This window comes from Monodon monoceros, unplaced genomic scaffold, assembly GCF_005190385.1.
Source record: "Monodon monoceros isolate NGI ecotype Baffin Bay Population unplaced genomic scaffold, NGI_Narwhal_1 Super_Scaffold_21, whole genome shotgun sequence".
Lineage (NCBI taxonomy): Eukaryota > Metazoa > Chordata > Mammalia > Artiodactyla > Monodontidae > Monodon > Monodon monoceros.
The window spans coordinates 74429343-74451720 of record NW_021703778.1 but is presented as its reverse complement, the minus strand read 5'-3'; the positions used below and the strand labels follow the sequence as shown (position 1 = coordinate 74451720).

The following is a 22378-nucleotide window of genomic DNA, read 5'->3' as shown; positions in this document are numbered from 1 at the left end:
CCTCCTAACTCCCAAATTACCAACTTCCCCAACACCTAAACCATAAGCTTGAGAGTCAGCCAAAATTCCCTCCTCTCCCTCAGTCCCCACATCCAATAGAACTTTAGTCCAGTTCATTCTTCCTGAACATCCCCTGAATCTGTCCATTTCCTTCTGCCCTAGTCCAGGTCACCCTCACCCTCACTTGTATCACTGATCCTCCTGCCTCTAATCTTTCCCTTTCCAATCCTTTCTCTGCATAATGACAGCTCATGGGATCCTTCATAAGACAGATCCCTCCCCCACTTAATATCCTTCCCTGGATCCCTATTGCCTTTGAAATACAACAAAGTCAAAGTTCCTTGTCATGGTTTTCACAACCTGCCCTGATCTGGCCCCTGCCTACCCTTCAATTCCATATCCTTCCATTTAAAACCCACACAAACAAAAACAAACAAACGAAAAATTTATTACATCTGGTGCACCTACTAAGATCTTGCCTTTGTCATTTTCACCACACCCCTTCAAGGTGGGATCCTGAGTGCCCTTTTACTAGTGTGGATACTGAGGCTCAGAGACCTTAAGGAAGTTGTCAGTGATGGAGCCAGGATTTAAACCCACGTCTATCGGACTTGGCAGCAATCTGTACTACCCTAGCTCCCTCGGTGTCAGGTGCCCACCAGAAAACCCTTGCTCCTTCAGACTTGCATCTCCCTCTCCGTACCCCAAACACCTGGAGTGTTCAGCCTCCAGCCCCACCTCTCCCACGATCTCCACATGGCCCAAATGACCCCAGTGCTGCAAGACCCAGCTCAAACCCTGCCTCCCCCATGAAACTTTCCCTGAGCCAGCCTCTCCAGCTGGAGTCAGCCTCTCCCACAGCACTTTACCTTGCACGCCTCCCAAGGTCCTGGTCCCTCTGTGCCTCGTTATTTGTGTTCATGTCTTAAGAATGGAGCTGAGTGACACAATGCAAAAATCATGGACTTCAGTGTCAGGCAGACCTGGAGGCAAATCCCAGCTCAACCACTTACCCACCATGTGATCTTGGACAAGTGATTTAACCCCCCTCAGCCTCAGCTTTCTCATCTATACTATGGGAACAATGGCACTATCTTGCAGAGTGGTTGGAAGGAATTTAGAGACAATGTATGTAAAATGCCCCAGGAAGGGCCTGGCACATAGTGGGCTCTCTGGAAATGGTGGCATTATCTTCCCCTCTTATACGCCTTTGAGGACAGGGTCCTAGGGTCATCGCTGTCTCCCCTGAAGGGCCCAGCCCAGGGCTCTTCACAGAGTTCTGGACATACTGGCAACATGCCCGAGTGGTGGAAAGTCTAGGTGCCCAGCCTCCGAGACCTGGACTCTGCCAGGTCCACGTGGGACATTTATGTACCACCTAATGCCCACTCTCCATCAAACAGTGGTGGAGAGGGGGAGGGGGAAAAGGGACATCCTCCAGAGCACCGATGAGCTCCACCTCCCCAGAAACCCAGCCGGGGAGGCAGCCGCCACGGAAACCACTGCTGTTACATGTGCTCGTCACTCTAGGCTCCAGTGAGAAATTCGTAGGATCTATTTAAGAACTAATAAAATAAGGATGGTCTTGCTCACCCTCACTGCCCCCCACCCCAGGCTTCTACCCTTCTGCCACACTCCTCCCTACCTTTCCTGCACCCCCCCTTCCTGACCCCTTATCCCCTCATTTCCTTCCCATCTCCCCCAGTATTTCTCTCTTTCCTTGCCCTGTGTAGGTCTGTCTTATTCTCTCATCATTTCTGTCTTCCTGTGTCTCTTCATCTCTCCCTGTGTCTCTGCTCTCCATGGCTCTGTCTCTTTTTTTTTTTTTCTTTTTTGCGGTACGTGGGCCTCTCACTGCTGTGGCCTCTCCTGTTGCGGAGCACAGGCTCCGGACGCGCAGCCTCAGCGGCCATGGATCGCGGGCCCAGCCGCTTGGCGGCATGTGGGATCTTCCCGGACCTGGGCACGAATCCGTGTCCCCTGCATCAGCAGGCACAGTCTCAACCACTGCGCCACCAGGGAAGCCCGGCTCTGTCTCTTGGTCTCTCCTCCACAGTCACAGGTGGCCATGCCCAGGGACGGGTCCTGTCCTCCTGGTCCCTGGTGCAGGCCATCCAGACCTGTCCAGCTCGCCCTGATCTCCTTGGATTGATCTGTCACCCCTCTAGACTGCAGCCCGAGTCCTGTCGGTGTCTCAGCCCTCACCCACAGCCTGGTACACTGCAGGTGCTCCACCACCAGCGGGTGGGTGTGTAAGAGCGCGTAAGAACCTGAGCCCTGGGTGGGAGGGGGATTGCTCTGGTTCAGGCTTGGCCTGTTTTCCTTTCCTTTCCTTTTTTTTTAAGCCCTCCCCCCACCCCTCCCCCAAATTTGATCCAAAGGAAATTGCTCAACTGTGACTGCCAGGGCGTTACTATGGTTACTTGGTAGCACTTGTGGCTATGGTAACAGGAAGCTGCCTGTTGTCTCGGCAACGAGCACACTGGTAGGGGATGGAGTGGCCCCTGATTGGTGCAGAAGCATTGCATTTCCTGAGGGGAGGGGGTCAGATCATCACCTTCTCAGGCCAGATGGCCATCAGTACCCCTTCCTCCATGAACAGGAAGGCTGCTCTTCTTTCCTTCCGGCACTCAGCTGTCTGCCCCCCAACAATAATTCCTCACGTCCTACGCATCCAGCTCTTGGCTGTTTACAAAGACCTTTTGCGTCCCCATTATGTCATGTGATCCCCACAACACCCATGAGAGGAAGGTGAGATGGGGATTCAATCGTGAATTCTCTCAGGGTGGTTGGGGGATGGGAGTGGGTGGGGTATATACGGAAATCACCTAGGAGCGTTTACAAATTATACAATCCCCCAACTTAAGAGTCTGATATGGTTCCCAGGTGATTCTTATCTACCCCTGATCAGGGAACCCCTGAATTAGAAGGTGAAATTGGTTGGTGGGGGAGGGTATGGAGGGAGGAGTCAAGCTGCTTTCCAGGTTTATAGCCTGGATGACTGGATCAGGTTTGGGCAAAAAGATGAGCTCTGGTTTGGGTGTGTTGAGTGGAAGGTGCCAGTGGACTTTCTAGGTGGGGTGTCCGGCAAGAAGCTGGGCACATGGGTCTGAAGCTCAGGAGGGAGGTAAAGGCTGGAGACGCAGAGCTCTGAGTCATCACTGTGGGGACAGGAGCTGAGGCTGTCGGTTTGGATGAGATTAGCCAGGAAAAAAGGGAAGAGTGGGATGAGTAGGGCCAAGGATGGTGCCCTGGAGAACTCCAGCATCCTCAGGGGAAGGGGTCCCAGGGAGGGGACTGAGAGGGTGAGGGTAGAAACTATGGTGACATAGAAGCTTGGGGAAGGTTTTTCTCATTTGACAAGTTGAATCTGAGAGAGGATGGCTTACTCGAAGTCATACAACCATTAAATGGCAGAGTTGGGGGTAGATGGCCCTAAATCTGATTCCCAGATTATTTAATCTAAGTGACACATAGAAGTATATTCTCAGTTTTAGACACAGAACACACATCTGCCCTCCTACCCAATTCCTCGCACCCAAAGCCTTTAAGGAAGTCCAGGAGCCAGAGGGACAGGCCGCACATGGTCCCTACACAGAGCCAAGGCAGGAGAATCTTTTTGACCTCCACGGTCCCTCCTCTGCTTGCCCCTGAGCTTCCTATCGCCTAATCCTTCAGGCTTCAGCACCTTCTAAATTCCTGCCTTTAAGGGATGAATCTTGGAGAAAATCTATAATCCCTGTGTGAGAGTGGTGGGGTGTAGAGTTCAAAGGGGTGAGGGATTAGATCCTGAGGAGTCCAGGGGTGGAGAAGCCGGGGCAGGGCCAGGCAGTCACGCTGACTGGGTGTGTTGGTCCGATGTCTTTCAGATGAATCGTCCCATCCAAGTGAAGCCGGCTGCCAGTGAGGGCCGAGGAGGTAACTTGCCTGCCTGCCGAATCTCAGGGTATCATCCATGTCGGGGATGGTGGGCCCACTTCTGGAGTCAGGCCTACCTAGGGTTTATTACTAGAGCCTCCCTGGGTAAGGGGGGCAACTAGGGAGGGACCAGATTATTTAGCACCAGACAGCTCAGCCATCCCAGGTCAGACTGAAGAGGGATGGGGTCCCAGCATCCCCAGACCCAGAAGAGGCAGGAGATAGAGGCTGGACATAGAGGAAGGGAGTTCTTGCCACCTTGCCCCTGGAGAGAGTTCATTCCTGTTTTAACAGGTGGAACTTCCAGGTTTGTTTGAAGAACCAGGTTAGAGTTATTCTCCTTTTCCAGATCTTCTGATTACAGAGAACTCAGTCCAGTCTGGGTTGGAGCCATTCATTCCTTCATTTCAGTTGCCTTGGGAAAAAGATGAGGCTCGTAAGACAGATTTTGTAGGCCATATTAAGGAACTGAACTCTATGCTGAGGACCATGGAAAGTCTTCAAAAGTTTTTTTTTTTTAGCTGCACTGTTTCCTAATGCAGAAAGACTAATGCTCCTTAAGAACAGGAGGGTTTGAGAGCCTGTGCTTTTTTTTTTTTTTAATCTTTATTAGAGTATAATTGCTTTACAATGTTGTGTCAGTTTCTGCTGTACAACAAAGTGAATCAGTTATATGTATACCTATATCCCCATATCCCCTCCCTCTTGCGTCTCCCTCCCATCCTCCCTATCCCACCCCTCTAGGTGGTCACAAAGCACCGAGCTGATCTCCCTGTGCTATGCGGCTGCTTCCCACTAGCTATCTGTTTTACATTTGGTAGTGTATATAAGTCCATGCCACTCTCTCACTTTGTCCCAGCTTACCCTTCCCCCTCCCCATGTCCTCAGTCAATTCTCTATGTCTGCGTCTTTATTCCTGCCCTGCCACTAGGTTCATCAGTACAATTTTTTTAGATTCCATATATATGCGTTAGCATACGGTATTTATTTTTCTCTTTCTGACTTACTTCACTCTGTATGACAGACTCTAGGTCCATCCGAGCCTGTGCTTTTTGACAACCAGCTGAGTTCTGGCCAGCTTCCATACTGGAAAAGCAATACTAGCTTCTGGTGTCAGTTCTTGGTGTCTTTCTTGCCCTTGGGTGTTAAATCATTCCAAGAAATCTGCCTGGAGCCCTCCCTGACATTTGCGGACTCCCTCTTAAATAAGACTTTCTCCTGAGGGAGACGCAAGAGGGAAGAGATATGGGGACATATGTATATGTATAACTGATTCACTTTGTTATAAAGCAGAAACTAACACACCATTGTAAAGCAATTATACCCCAATAAAGATGTTAAAAAAAAAAAAAGACTTTCTCCCCACCTTAGGGAGGTCAGCCATGGCTTTTTATTAGGTAAAAGAAGCTGCCCAAGATCAGGGAGAGAATGGAACCCAATTGACAGACATTTATTGACTCCTAGTAATTCTGCACATCCTCTCAGACTTCAGGCTCAGTGTCCACACCTACAAGGGACTCTAGTAGCTTCATAGCTCCATTGTGGAGTTCTTCCCTCCAAGAAATCCATTCTTCCTCCTTTTAGATTTTCTGATTTTGGTCTCTTTGATTCTCCACTTCTGGTCAAGATGTTATCATCCCACTTTGTCTTAAGGAGATATTTCCAAGCTTCCTCCCTCTCCTCCAAACACAAATCCTCCTTTTCCATCTCATTCTTTCCAGACTGGTTTTTGAGAAGTTCCAGGATGCATACCAAACCTCTGGTTCACTTGTCCCAAGAATTTCTGCTTCTTGGGAAACTGTTAGGCATCAGGGCCAATGTTGGCCAACTTCTCAGCCCTGCCCACGAACACTAGACAGCTGAGAGGTCACCTGAGAGTACTTGAGTGAGCTAAGAAGCAGATAGATTGGGCTGTAGTTTGTTCAACCATCCAACCAATATCTTTTGAGCAACTTACTCCACATTAGGAATGCAAGGCAGACCTGGCACCTGGCCTCATGGAGCTCTGGAGCTATAAGGGGATATAAACAGTAAAACAAAGCTATCATCCAGTGTGATCAATGCTTTTCAAGTCCTGGGGGATTGAAAAGCATTGGGGAAAACATGGGGCACCTTAGTCTGGGAGGTCAAGGTGGGCTCCCAGAGGTGGTAATATTTAAGCTGAGATCTCAAGGATGAACAAGAAGTAGTCAAATAGAAAAAGGAGGAGCAAGGGAGCAAGTATTTCAGGTGGAGGGAAGAGCATGTACAGAGCTCAGAAGAACATAATGCAACTTGGAGTCTGGTTCAGGAACTAAATCCAGGATGCTGGGGGCACACTTGCTGCTTGGAGTCCAACACCTCTTGCCAGGGTGAGGGCCACTGCCCAAAGGAGGCCTCCACGTTGATTATGCTTCTGCTTAGAGTAGTCCAGATGTCTTGGTCATCTGGGCTCCCAGCAGTGGCATCAGCATGAGTTTTATCATTTGCCTCCCCGTTTTTGTACAGGTTTTTCAGGTGTAACATCATTGACATATTCTGTACATATGGCATTTCACCTCTACACCTGTTCAGATTCCGAGCAGCTCAAGAGAGCAGGAAAAGAAAATCTAGCTGAAAAGAGGTCTGCCTGGCAGTAGAATTCATAATTTTAGTAGTTATGTATAACATAGCTATTTCTTGACAAGTGATGGCTTTTTTCTTTCTTAACATCTTTATTGGAGTATAATTGCTTTACATTGCTTAAGTGATGGCTTTTAAAGAGCATATACTCCAAAGGCATCTGTGGATAATCCTTCTTGCAGTTTTGGATGACCAGATCTCTCAATTCTTTTGTGTTCCCACTCAAAATCACCAAATGTTCCCTGATACACATTTGGGAGACAGGAGGCATATGTACTAAGTCTTGCAAAACAGTTGGGTCTTTACAATTTACAAGTATTTTACTACCAACTGATCTGTGTTAGATACTAATCAAAAGGTGTTTCTTCTCTTCAATGCTATTATATATCTCTTCAAAAGTGAGTTCAGGGCTTCCCTGGTGGCGCAGTGGTTGAGAGTCCGCCTGCCGATGCAGGGGACACGGGTTCGTGACCCGGTCCGGGAAGATCCCACATGCCACGGAGCGGCTGGGCCCGTGAGCCATGGCCGCTGAGCCTGCGCGTCCGGAGCCTGTGCTCCGCAATGGGAGAGGCCACAACAGTGAGAGGCCCGTGTACAGCAAAAAAAAAAAAAAAAAAAGTGAGTTCAGCTCTCTGCTGAATTGTAACACAAATTAATGCTTTAGAAACTCAACTTTTAAAATGGTATTGAATTTGGTTTTGAAATGTAACATTTGACACCAATATAGGACAGCTTGTCTCATCCAAGTCTTATCTCTGTTATCCCATTCTATAAACCTTCAGAGTTAATGGTCACACCTGCCCTGATACAGTTAAGCCTTTGAGCTTGCATATTTTAAAATTATTCCTGAAATTAAATCCTTTGTTTACAGTTGATTAATAATGATTTTTACATCTGACAAAAATACTGGTATCAATGCAGACATAATCAAGGGGGTATCAAGGCAAACGTAATCTTCCAAAATTTTGCCATTTTTTTTCTGGAAGGGATTATTAGATTTTTCTTCCCATAAAACAGGGATCACTAACTCAAATGCTATAGGAGCCAGGTAAGGAACCCTAAATGGGTGAGACTGTCATGACATAATGAAAGTTTCTGTTTTAATTATATTAAATTATATTAAATGTTGGCAACTAATTCAATTTTTAAAAGTGGGCCAGCATTGTGACAGCCTAACTAAACCTATCAGGTTTGCTTCTTCGGTCCAAAGACTGCCATTTTCTTTCCCATCTGCCATACAGGAGTATTATATTATGTACACATGCATGAGCTTTTTGACAAAAATAGTTACTTTACATTCTATCTCTTGAATTTTCATGCCAATGCAACAGAGTAGTATTACTCTTATTTTTAATCACTAGACATGAGGTTTGTGGTTGAAATGACCTATATTTTATTTTCTTATAACTTCTATTATAGGTCTGTTTTATTTTCACTTCCAGCCAATGTTGTAGAAATCAAAGTGTTAGCACAGCAGGGGAGAGCCTGAATAGAAGTAAAATTGTTTTCATTGAAAAAAAATGTTTAAAGCAAATTTATAAAAATATTTTTCATAACACCTTGGAAAGGTACAGAGACATCCTGTCTTCTTCCCGCTATAACATTACCTACAACATCATTGTTCTTAAAACCACCCATTTGTTCCTAGGAGGAGACCAAACAGCTCCTCCTAAATCTGAAAGATCATAAGACTCTCTGTATAACCATGCTCTACAGGTCACAGATAGTCTCATGAACTTGATTCCCCCCACAAGCTTCTAGAATAGGTAGGGCAGGAAGAGCTATTTCCTCCAAGCTTCCAAATAAGGAAACAGAGGCTCTGAGGGCAAAGCCATCTCTGACTTTCCCCGTCTGACTAGGAGTCCCCTCATAGGCACTTCGAAATAACCTATATTTTAAACACACTGTATGTTGCATTACTTTTAGAAGTTACTGGTAACACTTGCACATTCAATGCTTACAATGCAATAATAGCAACACAAGATCTGCCCGATAGAAGGTCTGGGGCCCTCTTCTTTCATGGTCATCCCTTGCAGCCTTGGTGGCACTCAGAGTGCATCCAAGTCTTCATGGACTATATTATAGTAGCCTTTTAATGTATGCCAGCCCTATGTGTATGTTTATACATACCTATTTATACATATGTTTAATGTATTCCAGTTCCCATAAATTCTGCAGTCAAGTCCCACACTGTTCATATACTCCATGCTCTGTGCCTATATTTTACATCCTGTGGCATTGAACAGTACACTTTTTAATTTTTTCAATAAATTTCTTTATTTTTGGCTGTGTTGTGTCTTCGTTGCTGAGCACGGGCTTTCTCTAGTCATGGCGAGTGGGGGCTACTCTTCGTTGCGGTGCACGGGCTTCTCATTGAGGTGGCTTCTCTTGTTGCGGAGCGTGGGATTTAGGGACGCAGGCGTCAGTAGTTGTGGCACGTGGGCTCAGTAGTTATGGCATGTGGGCTCTAGAGCGCAGGCTCAGTAGTTGTGGCGCACGGGCTTAGTTGCTCCGTGGCATGTGCTATCTTCCCCGACCAGGGCTCGAACCCGTGTCCCCTGCATTGGCAGGCGAATTCTTAACCACCGCACCACCAAGGGAAGTCCTTTGAACAGTACACTCTTAAAGGAAAATTAATCTAATTTTCCAAAGTGAAATTATCTCATAATATACTAAAGGCGCCCATTTCTTTTTTTATATATAAATTTGTTTATTTTATTTATTTATTTATTTTTGGCTGCATTGGGTCTTTGTTGCTGTGCGCGGGCTTTCTCTGGTTGTGGTGAGTGGGGGCCACTCTTCGTTGCGGTGTGCGGGCTTTTCACTGCGGTGGCTTCTCTTGTTGCAGACCACGGGCTCTTCTCTTGTTGCAGACACGCGGGCTTCAGTAGTTGTGGCTCACGGGCTTAGCTGCTCCGTGGCACGTGGCACGTGGCACGTGGCTTGAACCCATGTCCCCTGCATTGGCAGGTGGATCCTTAACCACTGCGCCACCAGGGAAGCCCATGGCACCCATTTCTAATTAAATATACATAGTGCCAAAAACTTTTCCCTCAGCATTTGTGTTTAATTGAATGTGAACATTAAAATGTTTGCCTGAATGAAAATTCAAAGTTCATGTATTTCAAAATGTTAAATTAACCTCAAATTACATGAGGCCAGAGCTAGGGATCCCTAAATCCCTCAGACAATGGTAACTAAATAGATCTATTTTATCTGCTCTTCAGCATGGAGACTGTGGTTGATTTTTCCTAACTTAGATTATCTCTACTATGGAAACACTAAAAATAAGTTGAACTGTAAGTACCAATCATATAGGGAACGTATCTTTTAGTTCTAAGGCAAAATCTTCAAAATCACTGAACTCCTGTATTTTCTTTCCTATCTTTCAAATTTTATAACATAAAATCAATAAATTCATAAGTCACAATTGTGATTGCTCTTTCCCCAACTTGGCTGTATTTTTTACTTAGCAAATATTTACAGATCCAAGATGCCTACGGTACAGAAATAGTTTAAGTAATAAATCCATGCAATCTTTTCACTTTAAGGGTTTTTTTTTTTTTTTACTTTAAAATGTAAAACTTTCTCTGAGGTAATGCCTCTGTTTTTTAATCTTCACATTTGGTTTAACTCAAAAGCCAATTATCTGTCATCACATCAACCCTCCTATAACCATTCTATAATTGTTTAATTTCTGCCTGAATTTGCAAGGGTTTGTTTAAATATCAGCCTGGATTTTGAGTAATAAACATATATTACTATCTAACTAAGTAAGCCATCTTTTCCAATTTTTTTTCTAGGATTCTATTCTATTCAGTGTTTAACAACCAGACTTTAAGTTAAAGTTAAATTTTGAGCTAGAATTTTCAGAATTTCTTAATACTGGGACATATTCTCTGGCCTAAATCAGACACGGATCTTAGCAACAACTGTTCTATTAGTCAGTTGACACTCATATCTGTCTTTGATCCTCACACTGATTTAATTCTAAAAAGTATTCTTCCAACTAAAACCTGACTGGATAAGGCTCACAGTACTGCATAAGACCTGGTAATGTCAAGTTAATGTTTCACTTCCTGAAATGCATTCTACCTTCGAAGGAAAAGAGTGGTGCTTTCCTTCAGTTTGACTCAGAGTGGATCACCCAAAGCTAATTGTTGTAACACTTTTAGGCCATGGCTGTGGCTGAACCTCCGACAAGCCCTTCAGGTACAAGTGTGTAGCCCACAAAAGAAAAATGCATCTCCGGAGGCTGAGATCTTCTCTCTTAAGGGAACCTGAAAGCCCAGGCTTGGTCTACCTTTCTTACTCACCTCCTGGCTCTCCTGGATCAGGATGAAGGAACAGTGGAGTCTCTGTTCTTTCTTAATCTAAGTCCCTATTTTTCAGGCCTCCTCCTTCACTGTATTTTTTTTTAATTGGGGTAAAACAGACATAACATCATCTTTGCTATCTTTACCATTTTTAAGAGTACAGTTCAATACTGTTAGCAATACTCACATTGCTGTGCAACCTCCAGAACTTTTTCATCTTACAAAACTCAAAGTCTGTACCCATTAACCAATAACTCTCCATTTCTCCCTCCCTCCAGCCCCTGGCAACCGTCTTTTTGTGACTGGCTTATATCACTTAGCATAATGTCCTCAAGTTTCATCCATGTTGCAGCATGTGTCAGAATCTCCTTCCTTTTTTTTTTTTTTTAACGTCTTTACTGGAGTATAATTGCTTTACAATGGTGTGTTAGTTTCTGCTTTATAACAAAGTGAATCAGCTATACATATACATATATCCCCATATCTCCTCCCTCTTGTGTCTCCCTCCCACCCTCCCTATCCCACCCCTCTAGGTCGTCACAAAGCACCGAGCTGATCTCCCTGTGCTATGTATTCCCACTAGCTATCTATTTTACGTTTGGTAGTGTATATATGTCCATGCCACTCTCTCACTTTGTCCCAGCTTACCCTTCCCCCTACCCGTGTCCTCAAGTCCATTCTCTACGTCTGCCTCTTTATCCCTGTCCTACCCCAGGTTCTTCAGAACATTTTTTTTTTTTAGATTTTTCCTTCCTTTTAAAAGCCAAATGATATTCCATTGTACATATATACCATATTTTGTTTATCCATTCATTGGTTGATAAGACATTTAGGTTGCTTCTACCTTTTGACTATTGTGGATAATACTAAGGTGAACGTGAGTGTACAAATATCTCTTTGAGACTCTGCTTTCAATTCTTTTGGATATATACCCAGAACTGGTATGGCTGGATAATATGGTAATTCTATTTTTAATTTTTTGAGGAACCGCCGTACTGTTTTCCATAGCGGCTTGTACCATTCAACATTAGTGCACATACATACATAATTTCTCCACATCCTTGCCAGCACTTATTTCCCCCCCACTTTTTTAAAATAGCAGTCATCCTAATGGGTGTCAGTTGATATCTCGTAGTTCTGATTTGCACTTTCTTAATTATTAGTGATTTTGAGCATCTTTTCATATATTTGTTGGTCATTGTATATCTTCTTTGGAGAACTATCTATTCAGATCTTTTGCTCATTTTTAAAAATTGAATTATTTTTATTGTTGAGTCATAGGAGCTCTTTATATATTCTGGATATTAAACTTTTATCAGATATATGGTTTGCAAATATTTTCTCCCATTCTGTAGGTTGCCTTTTCACTCTGGTTGTGTCCTTTGATGCACAGTAGTTTTAAAATTTGATGTAGTCCAAAATTTCTATTCTTACTTTTGTTGCCTGTGCTTTTGGTGTCATATCCAAGGAATCACTGCCAAATGCAAGGTCATGAAGCTTTCCCCCTGTTTCTTCTAGGAGTTTTATAGTTTTAGCATTTATGTTTACATTTGATCCATTTTCATTTAATTTTTGTATACAGTACAATGTAAGGGTCCAACTTCATTCTTTTGTATGTAGATGTCCAGCTTTCTTAGCAACATTTGTTTAAAAGACTGGCACTCTTGTCGAAAATCAATTGACCACATATGTGAGGGCTTATTTCTGGCCTTTCTAGTCTACTCCATTGGTCTAAATGTCTCTCTTTATGCCAGTACCACACTTTGATTACTGTAGCTTTGTAATAAGTTTTGAAATCAGTTAGACTGAGACCTCCAAAATTCTTTTTCCCCCCCAAGATTATTTGGCTATTCAGGATCTCTTGAGATCCCGTATGAATTTTAGGATCGATTTTTCTGTTTCTTAAGAAAATGCCACTGAAATTTTGATAGGTATTGCATTAAATCTGTAGATTGCTTTGGGTAGTACTGACATCTAACAACATTAAGTCTTTCAATTCATGAACATAGGATGTCTTCCATTTATTTGCGTCTTCTTCAGTTTTCTTCAGCAATATTTTGTAGTTTTCAGGATACAAGTCTTTTGCAGCCTTGTTTAAATTTATTCCTAAGTATTTTATTCTTTTTGATGCTAAGTGAAATAGTTTTCTTAATTTCATTTTCAGATTGTTCATTGCTAGTCTATAGAAACACAACTGATTTTTTTGTTGATTTTTAAAAATAAATAAATTTATTTATTTATTTATTTTTGGCTGCGTTGGGTCTCTGTTGCTGTGTGCGGGCTTTCCCTAGTTGCAGTGAGCGGGGGCTACTCTTTGTTATGGTATGCGGGCTTCTCATTACAGTGGCTTCTCTTGCTGTGGAGCACGGCTCTAGGCCCGCAGGCTTCAGTAGTTCTGGCATGCGGGCTCAGTAGTTGTGGCTCGTGGGCTCTAGAGTGCAGGCTCAGTAGTTGTGGCACACAGGCTTAGCTGCTCCACGGCATGTGGGATCTTCCCAGACCAGGGCTCAAACCCATGTCCCCTGCATTAGCAGGCAGATTCTTTTTTTAAAAAATAAATTTATTTATTTATTTATATTTTTAATTTTTGGCTGCATTGGGTCTTCGTTGCTGCGCGCAGGCTTTTCTAGTTGCGGCGAGTGGGGGCTACTCTTTGTTGTGGTGTGCGGGCTTCTCATTGCGGTGGCTTCTCTTGTTGAGGAGCATGGGCTCTACATGCACGAGCTTCAGCAGTTGTGGCTCGTGAGGTCTAGAGTGCAAGCTCAGTAGCTGTGGCACACAGGCTTAGTTGCTCTGAGGCACATGGAATCTTCCTGGGCCAAGGCTTGAACCCATGTCCCCTGCATTGGCAGGCGGATTCTTAACCACTGCGCCACCAGGGAAGTTCCTGTTGATTTTTTTAATAGGAGAACTTTGCTGAATTTGTTTCTTAGTTCTAATAGTTTTCTTTTGGAATTAAAGCCATACTTGGGCTTCCCTGGTGGCGCAGTGGTTGAGAGTCCGCCTGCCAATGCAGGGGACGCAGGTTCGTGCCCCGGTCCGGGAAGATCCCACATGCCGCGGAGCAGCTGGGCCCGTGAGCCATGGCCGCCGAGCCTGCGCGTCTGGAGCCTGTGCTCCGCAACGGGAAAGGCCACAACAGTGAGAGGCCCGCATACCACAAAAAAAAAAAAAAAAAAAAAAAAAAGCCCTACTTGATACTCATCAGATCTGATCAGGAGACTTTGTTTCCCCTGGATATTTCCTTCACTCATTTCCTAGTCTTCCTTGGATCCTTATGCTGCAGTCATCACTGAGCATGTCAGAGCATCAAATGCTGCCATCAATAGGATCTCCTGGGTTGATATTTGGATGGAAAGGTGGACTGGTAATTTTAAGATGTGTCTGATGGTTGGTACCCCAATGCGATTTCTTGTCCCTGCACTGTTTCTACAATCATGATATCCCACCAACATGGAAGTGAGTGGTTGTGGGGGGGCTTAGAAGCCAGAAGCTTGGGACTCCTTTGGGTCAACTTGGGCAGAGCCTTCTTTCTAGAACAGCATCTTGATACCTTTCCTGAGGAAGATGGAGTGGACTGACTCTGACTCTGGGCTTCCAACCCCATCATTTGCTGCCTTAGAATCCCTGTATGATCAGCTGCGCAAGACAGCTTTATGGAGATGAACCTCTAGGGTCCAAACAACTTGATTGGGGTTCCAAAAAGCATTTGGTAGAAGAGCAAGGAGTATACACAAGTGGCCATCATGAAAATGCAGTTACACCGTTCAACTGTGTGTCTTTCCAACTATGTCTCAACTCCACACTGATGCTATCTTCCAATTTCATCCACTCCAGGAAAGTTAAGCCTCCCAGTTTGAATTTCCATCTTTCTAGGGACCCACCCACCACTCATGGAATGATTTTATTCAGACATTTCTGACCTACCTCTTACAGAATCCTTTTCTACCAAACTGGTATAGTTTGACCTAGAGGATATTGCATTTTCTGGGCTAAATCCCATCATCTCCATCTCTCTGGGAGCATGCATCGGCCCTGAAAATCTTCAGGGGTGTGGATTTGCGGGCTACTCTCAGGAGTCTAGCCTGTAATTCTCTTTGACCAGGTCTCTTAAGAAACTTATCCCACCATTTCAGGATCATCTGATGCTTATATTCACTGTGACCCAGATCATCCTCCTGTCAAACACCATGAAGGTCCCTGTAAAGTGGCAAAGAGGACACCAGGATTCAAGGTGACAGCTGTGAAATGGGCAGCATAGAGATTAGCCCATAGCCCAACCTCATTTCAATTTCAAATTCTGTACAGCCCAGTAATCTAGAACCATAGAGTCAGTGCCCTATCATGGAAATGGAAATTCTTAATTTGGGAGACTCTCACTGGAACAGAAGGATCAGAGAATTTCATGGTCTGTGACATGAGCTGTGACTGACCACCATCATCAGAAAAGAGCAGAAAGAGGAAGAGCAGATGAAGGATCGGACCACTGTTCACACAAACCTCTTTACTGTCCTGGGGGCTCCATCTCAGCCATGACCTCTCTCTTCCTAACTAGGGCTACCTGGATGCTGTTCCATGTGGCATGACAGCTTACCTAGGTGCTGTCATCATCTTGCAGACCCTACCCAATGTCACAGCTGCACTATAAATTAGGGCATCATGAAGCTCTGAGACTCTGGAGACCCTAGGATCTTCTCCAGCCCCTCCTGGGCCTCTTGTAGACGCATGGGCATAATTTAGTTTCATAGCTCAGAACAATAACAATCTCAGAGAGTTTGATTCCCTGACCAAATAGGGCCTGTCTTCCAATGTCAAGGCAAAGCCACCATCAGATTAGTCAAGAGAATCATGAAAGACCTTTCCTGACTTCTCAGGTTCCTGAAGAGAATGATCTCAGATGCCTCTTCATACACCATGTGGAATTCTATTTTCTATCTTTTAGGTCAGTGGTTTACAAAGGACTTTCCTTGGAGCCCCCTCTAGGGAGTACCAGGGGAAGATGAAGCAAGAGGAACTCCAGCCCTCCTCCTACTTTTCTGGCTTTTCCAAGCAGTTCTACTTTTCTCTTACCTTTTGAGCTTCATCCTAATATTTTTGTTAGAACAATGGATTTCACAGCTGTTTTAAAAGGTTAGGAAACCAGTGATCCATTCCAAGGGCACTATTCTGTGGCTAACCCTCCCAGGAGTGAAGTATACCCACTGGTTTGTACTCTCACCACAGAAGGTTGGTACCTCTACTGGAATTCTGGCCACAAGTACATTATCTATCCTTTCCCCATCAGGATTTCTGGGCAGTAATCCTCTGGACAGAGGGCAGGATTCTGCTGAAACACACTCTGTCTGTCCCATATAAGCCACAGCTCCTGCTCTCCATACAGACACAGCATTAACAGGCAGGCGACAGATACCAAGGTACCCAGGGCAGCCTAAGCTGAACCCCACACCATCCAGGTGAAATATGGACGCACACACATAGCCTTGTTGGAGATTCCCTCCACCGCTAATTTTGGCCTTTTCACTTTCCTTTTCACTGTCACCCAGGCTTCAGTCTATGACCTTCACCAGCCTTGTTTCCTTTGCACTCAGGATCCAAGGACTCCCATCAGCCTGGCCAAGCTTGTCAAAGAGTGAAGGAGTTTGGGATGGGTTTTCTTGGGCTTCAGGATCTCAGAGGTGAAGTCTGAAGCCAGATTCCCACCCACTCTTTCTCTCCCAACTTCTATTACGCCGATGAAGCCCCATCTCAAAATCAGAGACTTACCTTGGTGCAGATGAGAGAGGCTTTGACAGCAGGACCTGTGGGCTGGGCTCCTCTATCACACACTCCTGGATAGTGCTCCTGAGGCTCGACTTGCTGGATGTACAGCTAAGCCCTGGTTTCCAGCCCCAGCTCTCCAGCTTTCTCCAAGGTCATGGGGCCCAGCTTACGGCCCCTCTCTGGGCACCTCTACCATTCCCATAGGAAGGGTGGACACAGGGAAGGATCCTCAGGTGGCCATCCAGGTCTATAGGCAGAACCTGTTCTCCCATAGCATGAACACCTGGGGAGAGATCAAGGCAGGAAAACAGGGGAAGTCAGAGAGGAGGCAGCAGGGCTCAGTGAGGGCCCTGGAAGCTCAGTGAGGGAATAAGGGAGGTAAGGAAAGGGGTCATGAGTTCAGTAAGCATAGTGGGCAAAATGCCAATGTTAGAGGATCAGGAACCCAAGCTTCCTGTTCTCTTTAGGCCTTTGGGAGGGGCACGCAGGTTGAGTTGGGTGCTGGAGTTGGGGATTCATCATTCCAGTGCTCATGGTCTGGGGTTGAGGCAGTGCAATGAGACACTGCTTTCTGTGCTGTTTTTTTTTTTGACCCAGAATCCTGGACTCTAGCCACTGCCATCAGGCTTATCGGGAGGGTGTACTTATCTTCTCCAGACCCAGTATGAATACAAGGACTCCTCTGAGGACTCCCCTCCCTTAATAGGGCTGAAATGGTCCAAAATAGCATTTCCCAGACTCTAAGAACAGAAAGGTCAAACATATAAAATGATGCATGTAGGGCTCTATCCAACCAAAAATATGGACCGAATCACTTCCCACAAGAGCAACAATGAGTTCCAGGACCCAGGTTTTCCTGATGGAAATCTGGAGTTTCTCTCCTCCAGATCTGTCTGTAGGTCATCCTGCCCCTCAAAGAAACCCAACCTTGTGGCCCCAAGTGAGTAGGGCCTGCTCACTCACCTCTTCCCAGAGCTAGACCGTGGTTAACTACCTTCCTAGGCTCCTCATGTTACTCTGGGGAGTCCAAGAGGCCTTAGGGTTCCCAGGTGACTCCTGGATTTGTCCCCAGAGGACCGAAAACTGTTTGTGGGTATGCTGGGCAAGCAGCAGGGTGAGGAGGACGTCAGACGCCTGTTCCAGCCCTTTGGCCACATCGAGGAGTGCACCGTCTTGCGGAGCCCCGATGGCACCAGTAAAGGTGACTTGAGCTGACCCCTGGATTTCCTGATGACCCCGCCTCACTCCGGACCACATGACCCTTTGGCCTCTGTGACCTGAGCCACCTCTATCCTGCCCCAGGCTGTGCCTTTGTGAAGTTCGGGAGTCAAGGGGAAGCTCAGGCGGCCATCCAGAGTCTGCACGGCAGCAGGACCATGGCGGTGAGGGCGGGCGCCGGGGCCCGGGGTGAGACCAGGGGTCTGGGGACTGGCTCCTCTTCCCCACATGCCGGGGAAAGGGCCTGAGGAGCAAGGCCCTCGGCCCAGGGCCCGGGCTGAGGTCTAGACCCGTCCTTGCAGCCTTCCCTGCCTTACCCAGGGCGCCTCGTCCAGCCTCGTGGTCAAGCTGGCGGACACGGACCGCGAGCGCGCGCTGCGGCGGATGCAGCAGATGGCGGGCCAGCTGAGTGCTTTGCAGCCGGCGCCGCTGCCGCTGGGGGCCTGCGGAGCCTACACCACCGCTGTAAGCGCCTGGCCCGGCGGGCGCGAGCGGGCAGCGGGTGACGGGGGATGGGGCGCCGGGGCAGATGCCCGCCGCTGGGCCCTCCACACCCGGCCTTCTTCCCTTCCAAAGATCCTGCAGCACCAGGCGGCCCTACTGGCGGCGGCGCAGGGCCCGGGCCTCGGCCCGGTGGCCGCAGTGGCGGCACAGATGCAGCACGTGGCGGCCTTCAGCCTGGTAGCCGCGCCGCTTTTGCCGGCTGCAGGTACTGCGCGCAGGGGGCGGGGCCCGCGGCGGGGGCGGGGCGAGGCGGGGCGAGGCGGGGCTGCGGCCTGACTCTTCCACTTCCTCGACACCTGCAGCCAATTCCCCGCAGGGCGGCGGCCCTAGCACGCTTCCGGGTCTCCCGGCGCCCATCGGGGTCAATGGATTCGGCCCCCTGACCCCCCAGACCAACGGGCAACCTGGCTCGGACAGTCTCTACAATAACGGGCTCTCTCCTTACCCAGGTGGGCCCCCCCCCACCCGCTCCGCCCAAATCTCCCCCAAAATGGAGTGGGGAGCGGGGGTCGGGGTGGGGGCGGGTGGCAGGGCCTGGTCTCCTTGAGAAGGGACTCCTCCTCCTTCCCTGCTGCCTCTCACAGCCTCCCTCTACACTCCCTGCGTTCTCACCTTACCCTGCCCGCCCGCCAGCCCACCTTCACTGTGGGCCTTGCGCCCCTCTCTCCCCAGCCCAGAGTCCCGGCGTGGCTGACCCCCTGCAGCAGGCCTACGCTGGGATGCACCACTACGCAGGTTTCACTTGGCGCTACGCGGCCTGGGGGGTTTGAAGGGCCCCAGAAAGTAATAGGGAGATTTGGGGGTGGGGGGGTTAGGCTCTGTGCTAAGGAGTCCGACCCTCCTTTCGCCCACCCTTGGACCCAGTACGACCTTTCTAGGGGTGAGGGTTACTGTGCACTGGCTGAGTTGGTCAAAGGTGGCCAGGCAGATGGGGCCCTGATTGGGGGTGGCTCCTGGGGGTCACTGCCCACTCCCACCTCTGTCTCCAGCAGCCTATCCGTCGGCCTATGCCCCAGTGAGCACAACCTTTCCCCAGCAGCCTTCAGGCCTGCCCCAGCAGCAAAGAGAAGGTGAGGGACAGGGGTCTGGAGATCAGGGCCTGGTGGGGCTGGACTCAGGATTCCTCCCCTGAACCAGCCTGCTCCTGTTCCTGCAGGCCCCGAAGGCTGTAACCTCTTCATCTATCACCTGCCTCAGGAGTTTGGTGATGCAGAACTCATCCAGACATTCCTGCCCTTTGGAGCCGTTGTCTCTGCCAAAGTCTTTGTGGATCGAGCCACCAACCAGAGCAAGTGTTTCGGTGAGCTGAGCCCCATCGCTAGGCCTCTCCCACTCCCAACTTCGAGATTCCTTACAGACCCTAAGACTGTACCTCCGGAAGTCAGTGACTCCTAGAAACTGAGTGTATAGCACTCAACAGTCACAGACCAGTGATGAGGCTAAGCCCAGACAAGGGACAAGTCTATTTCAGGTTCACCTGGGAAGGTCAGGTGTCTGGTAGATCTTCAACCAGGTTAGGCTTTAGAGTCTAGCCAGGGCAGGTGGAGTCTGGGTCTGGGACCAGAGATCCCCTCCAACTGCAATTCAGAGGACCAGAATGGGGGCTGTGGAGAGAGAGAGTTTTCCCACACCAGGGAAAGACAGGGAAACACCCCATCAACACACTACCTGCCTCCCCAATACACACACTCAGAATTACCTCCTGTCCTTCCAAGAATCACACGTTTAGGAAACTCAGGCCACTTGCCTGTGTAAGTACGAGCATGTGTCCGTGTGTGTGCACACGTGCAAACACTGGAGGGTGGAGGAGTACTGATTGATGGAACTGGCCTGAGGGGGCAAGGAGAAGGGGCTGGTCATAGAGAAAGGAGGCCCTGCCACTCAGAGTTCCCAGCTAACCTCTCTGCACACACCCTCCAGGGTTTGTTAGCTTTGACAATCCAACCAGTGCCCAGACAGCTATTCAGGCCATGAATGGCTTTCAGATTGGCATGAAGAGGCTCAAGGTCCAGCTAAAGAGGCCCAAGGATGCCAACCGGCCTTACTGATCTACTCTCACTGACCAGCCACAGAAAGGTGAGTCCTTAGTGGACCCCCGGCAGATGGGGCCTGAGTGATGGAGGCGCTCTCAGCTTTGATATTCCTTTTGGGATGCTGGGGGCACTGACCCCTGAAAAAGTCTGGGAGAGAAGAGCCAGGAGTTAGGAGGAATCCTCAGTCTGAGGCTGTGTTTTTCCTTCAGTCTAAGGACTGAGATAAATTAGACAACATTCCTGCCCCCACAGTCTGGGAGAGACAATTACAGTAAGATCCAACCAGTTCGTTCCACTCCAGAGATAGCCACAGGGGACCATAGTAGAGAATTCCTGTGTGGGGAAGGCAGGGGGGTGGAGAACGAGACTAGAAAAGTAGGTTTGTGCTAGCTGTGAAGGGTCTTAAAGGCCATGAGTTTGGACTTTATCCTGAAGATGGTAGAGGACCACTGAGGAGTTTAAGCAAAGAAGGGACAGGATGTAAGGGCTGGGATAATGGCAGTGAACATGGAGATGAGGGGAGAAGCAAATACACTGAAGATGCAGGATCTACAGGGTGTGGTGGTGATGGGGAGGGCTATGACAAGCTCTCAGGGCCGGCTGCCTGCGACTTTTAGAGATTGCTGTCTCAGAAGATCCACAGGACCCTGCCTCACTTGAACTACCCCCAGGGAGCACTCTGGAGGGGGTGCTGGGCTGAGGTCATCTGCCCAGGACCCAGGGTCTGGCTTCAGTGGAAGCCTGAGGTCCAGCCACTCACCTGAGCCTGAGGTCCAGCCACTCACCTGTCACGGATAGGGCAAGCTGCTCTTCTTGTCTTGCCCTCCAGAGTGATTTTTTCCTTTTTTTCCCCTTTCTCTCTCCTTATCAATTAATACCCAACATTGGAAACTGAAGAGTGAGAAGAAAGGAAAAGAAAAGCACAGAAATGCTTGAGCAGCCCTTCCTGAAGGAGCAGCCACAGATGGAGGTGGACCCAAGGCCAGTGCCTGGGCTCAGGCCACTTTAAGGATTGTTTTCACCAAGTGGGTTGTTCTGTGCCTGTGATGTAGAGCTCAGGCTGGCAAGGCAGCTGGGGCTGGCTGAGGAGTGACTGTCTAGGGGAACCAGCAGAGGGCCTTGGGGGGTGCCAAGGGCTTCTCCACAAGGGAAGCCCAGATTTACTTCTTTCAAAATCATATCATTCCTTAGAGTTTAGGGACCAAAGGACTATTGCTTTTTAAAGAATTTTATATATATATATATATATATATATATATATATAAATTAAAACAAAGAAAAAAATCACAAGAGAAACAAAAAAGACAGTATAGAGTCTAATAAAAGCTGCCTTTAAATATCCCTAGGAGGCAGGGTGAAGGAGACCCTTGAAGGCCCCAGCCTAGGCAGAGGAAGGCTGTGGAAAGATTGTTCTGTGTCTCATTCCCTCTTAACGCCCCCCACCTCCACCTCACCACCTTTTAAAAATAATGAAGGACTTGAGGTCTGGGCTCATATGCAGGTAACAAGAGAGTTATTGAAGCAGTGAACCCACAGTTCCCAAACTCAGAGAGCATCCATGAAGAGGCCTCAAGGAGGAGCTCTGGCCTGCCCTGCTCTTTGCCACCCCGAAAAACCCCTTAAGCCAGCAGGGGTGGGAACCTGCCTTTCCTTCTTGACAGCCTTTCCCGTGGAACCACTGCTTCCTCAGGCAGGAAGAAAGGGAGTTTGGACTGCCCCAGCCTTTCCCTTCCCCATCCAGTTAGACAGAGGCCCTGCCTTTGGCTGAGCCGAGACACCTCCTGTTTCCCCTCACCTTGAGCCAGCCCCAGTGTCCCCTTGCTCTAGACCACCTTCTGTCTCTAAGTTTGCCCACCGGTGAAGTAGATTCAGGATATATGTAGAGGGCTGTGACAACAGACTTGGAAGGTTCGCTACTGTATATACTGCCATTGAGAAGGGGATAATTTTCAATATGTAGAAGCTTCAGAATTTAGAGGTCCCTCTTTACCCAGGACCTGGGAGGGAAGTAGATGTTTTGCCAAAATA

At 47.7% G+C, this 22378-nt stretch overlaps 1 protein-coding gene across 1 annotated transcript in view; it reads left to right on the top strand.

The window, feature by feature from the left end:
* CELF6 (CUGBP Elav-like family member 6) overlaps positions 1-21635 on the top strand; it is a 30857-nt gene extending 9222 nt beyond the window's left edge. Inside the window, exons 3-13 of the mRNA XM_029239460.1 lie at positions 3870-3918; positions 17668-17796; positions 17898-17977; positions 18135-18278; positions 18390-18522; positions 18620-18766; positions 18990-19052; positions 19307-19387; positions 19474-19617; positions 20238-20393; positions 21248-21635. Of these exons, the coding sequence (XP_029095293.1) occupies positions 3870-3918; positions 17668-17796; positions 17898-17977; positions 18135-18278; positions 18390-18522; positions 18620-18766; positions 18990-19052; positions 19307-19387; positions 19474-19617; positions 20238-20365 (1098 nt within the window). The 3' untranslated portion in view covers positions 20366-20393; positions 21248-21635. The remainder of the gene's footprint in view (positions 1-3869; positions 3919-17667; positions 17797-17897; positions 17978-18134; positions 18279-18389; positions 18523-18619; positions 18767-18989; positions 19053-19306; positions 19388-19473; positions 19618-20237; positions 20394-21247) is intronic.
* The last annotated feature ends 743 nt before the right edge of the window (positions 21636-22378 follow it).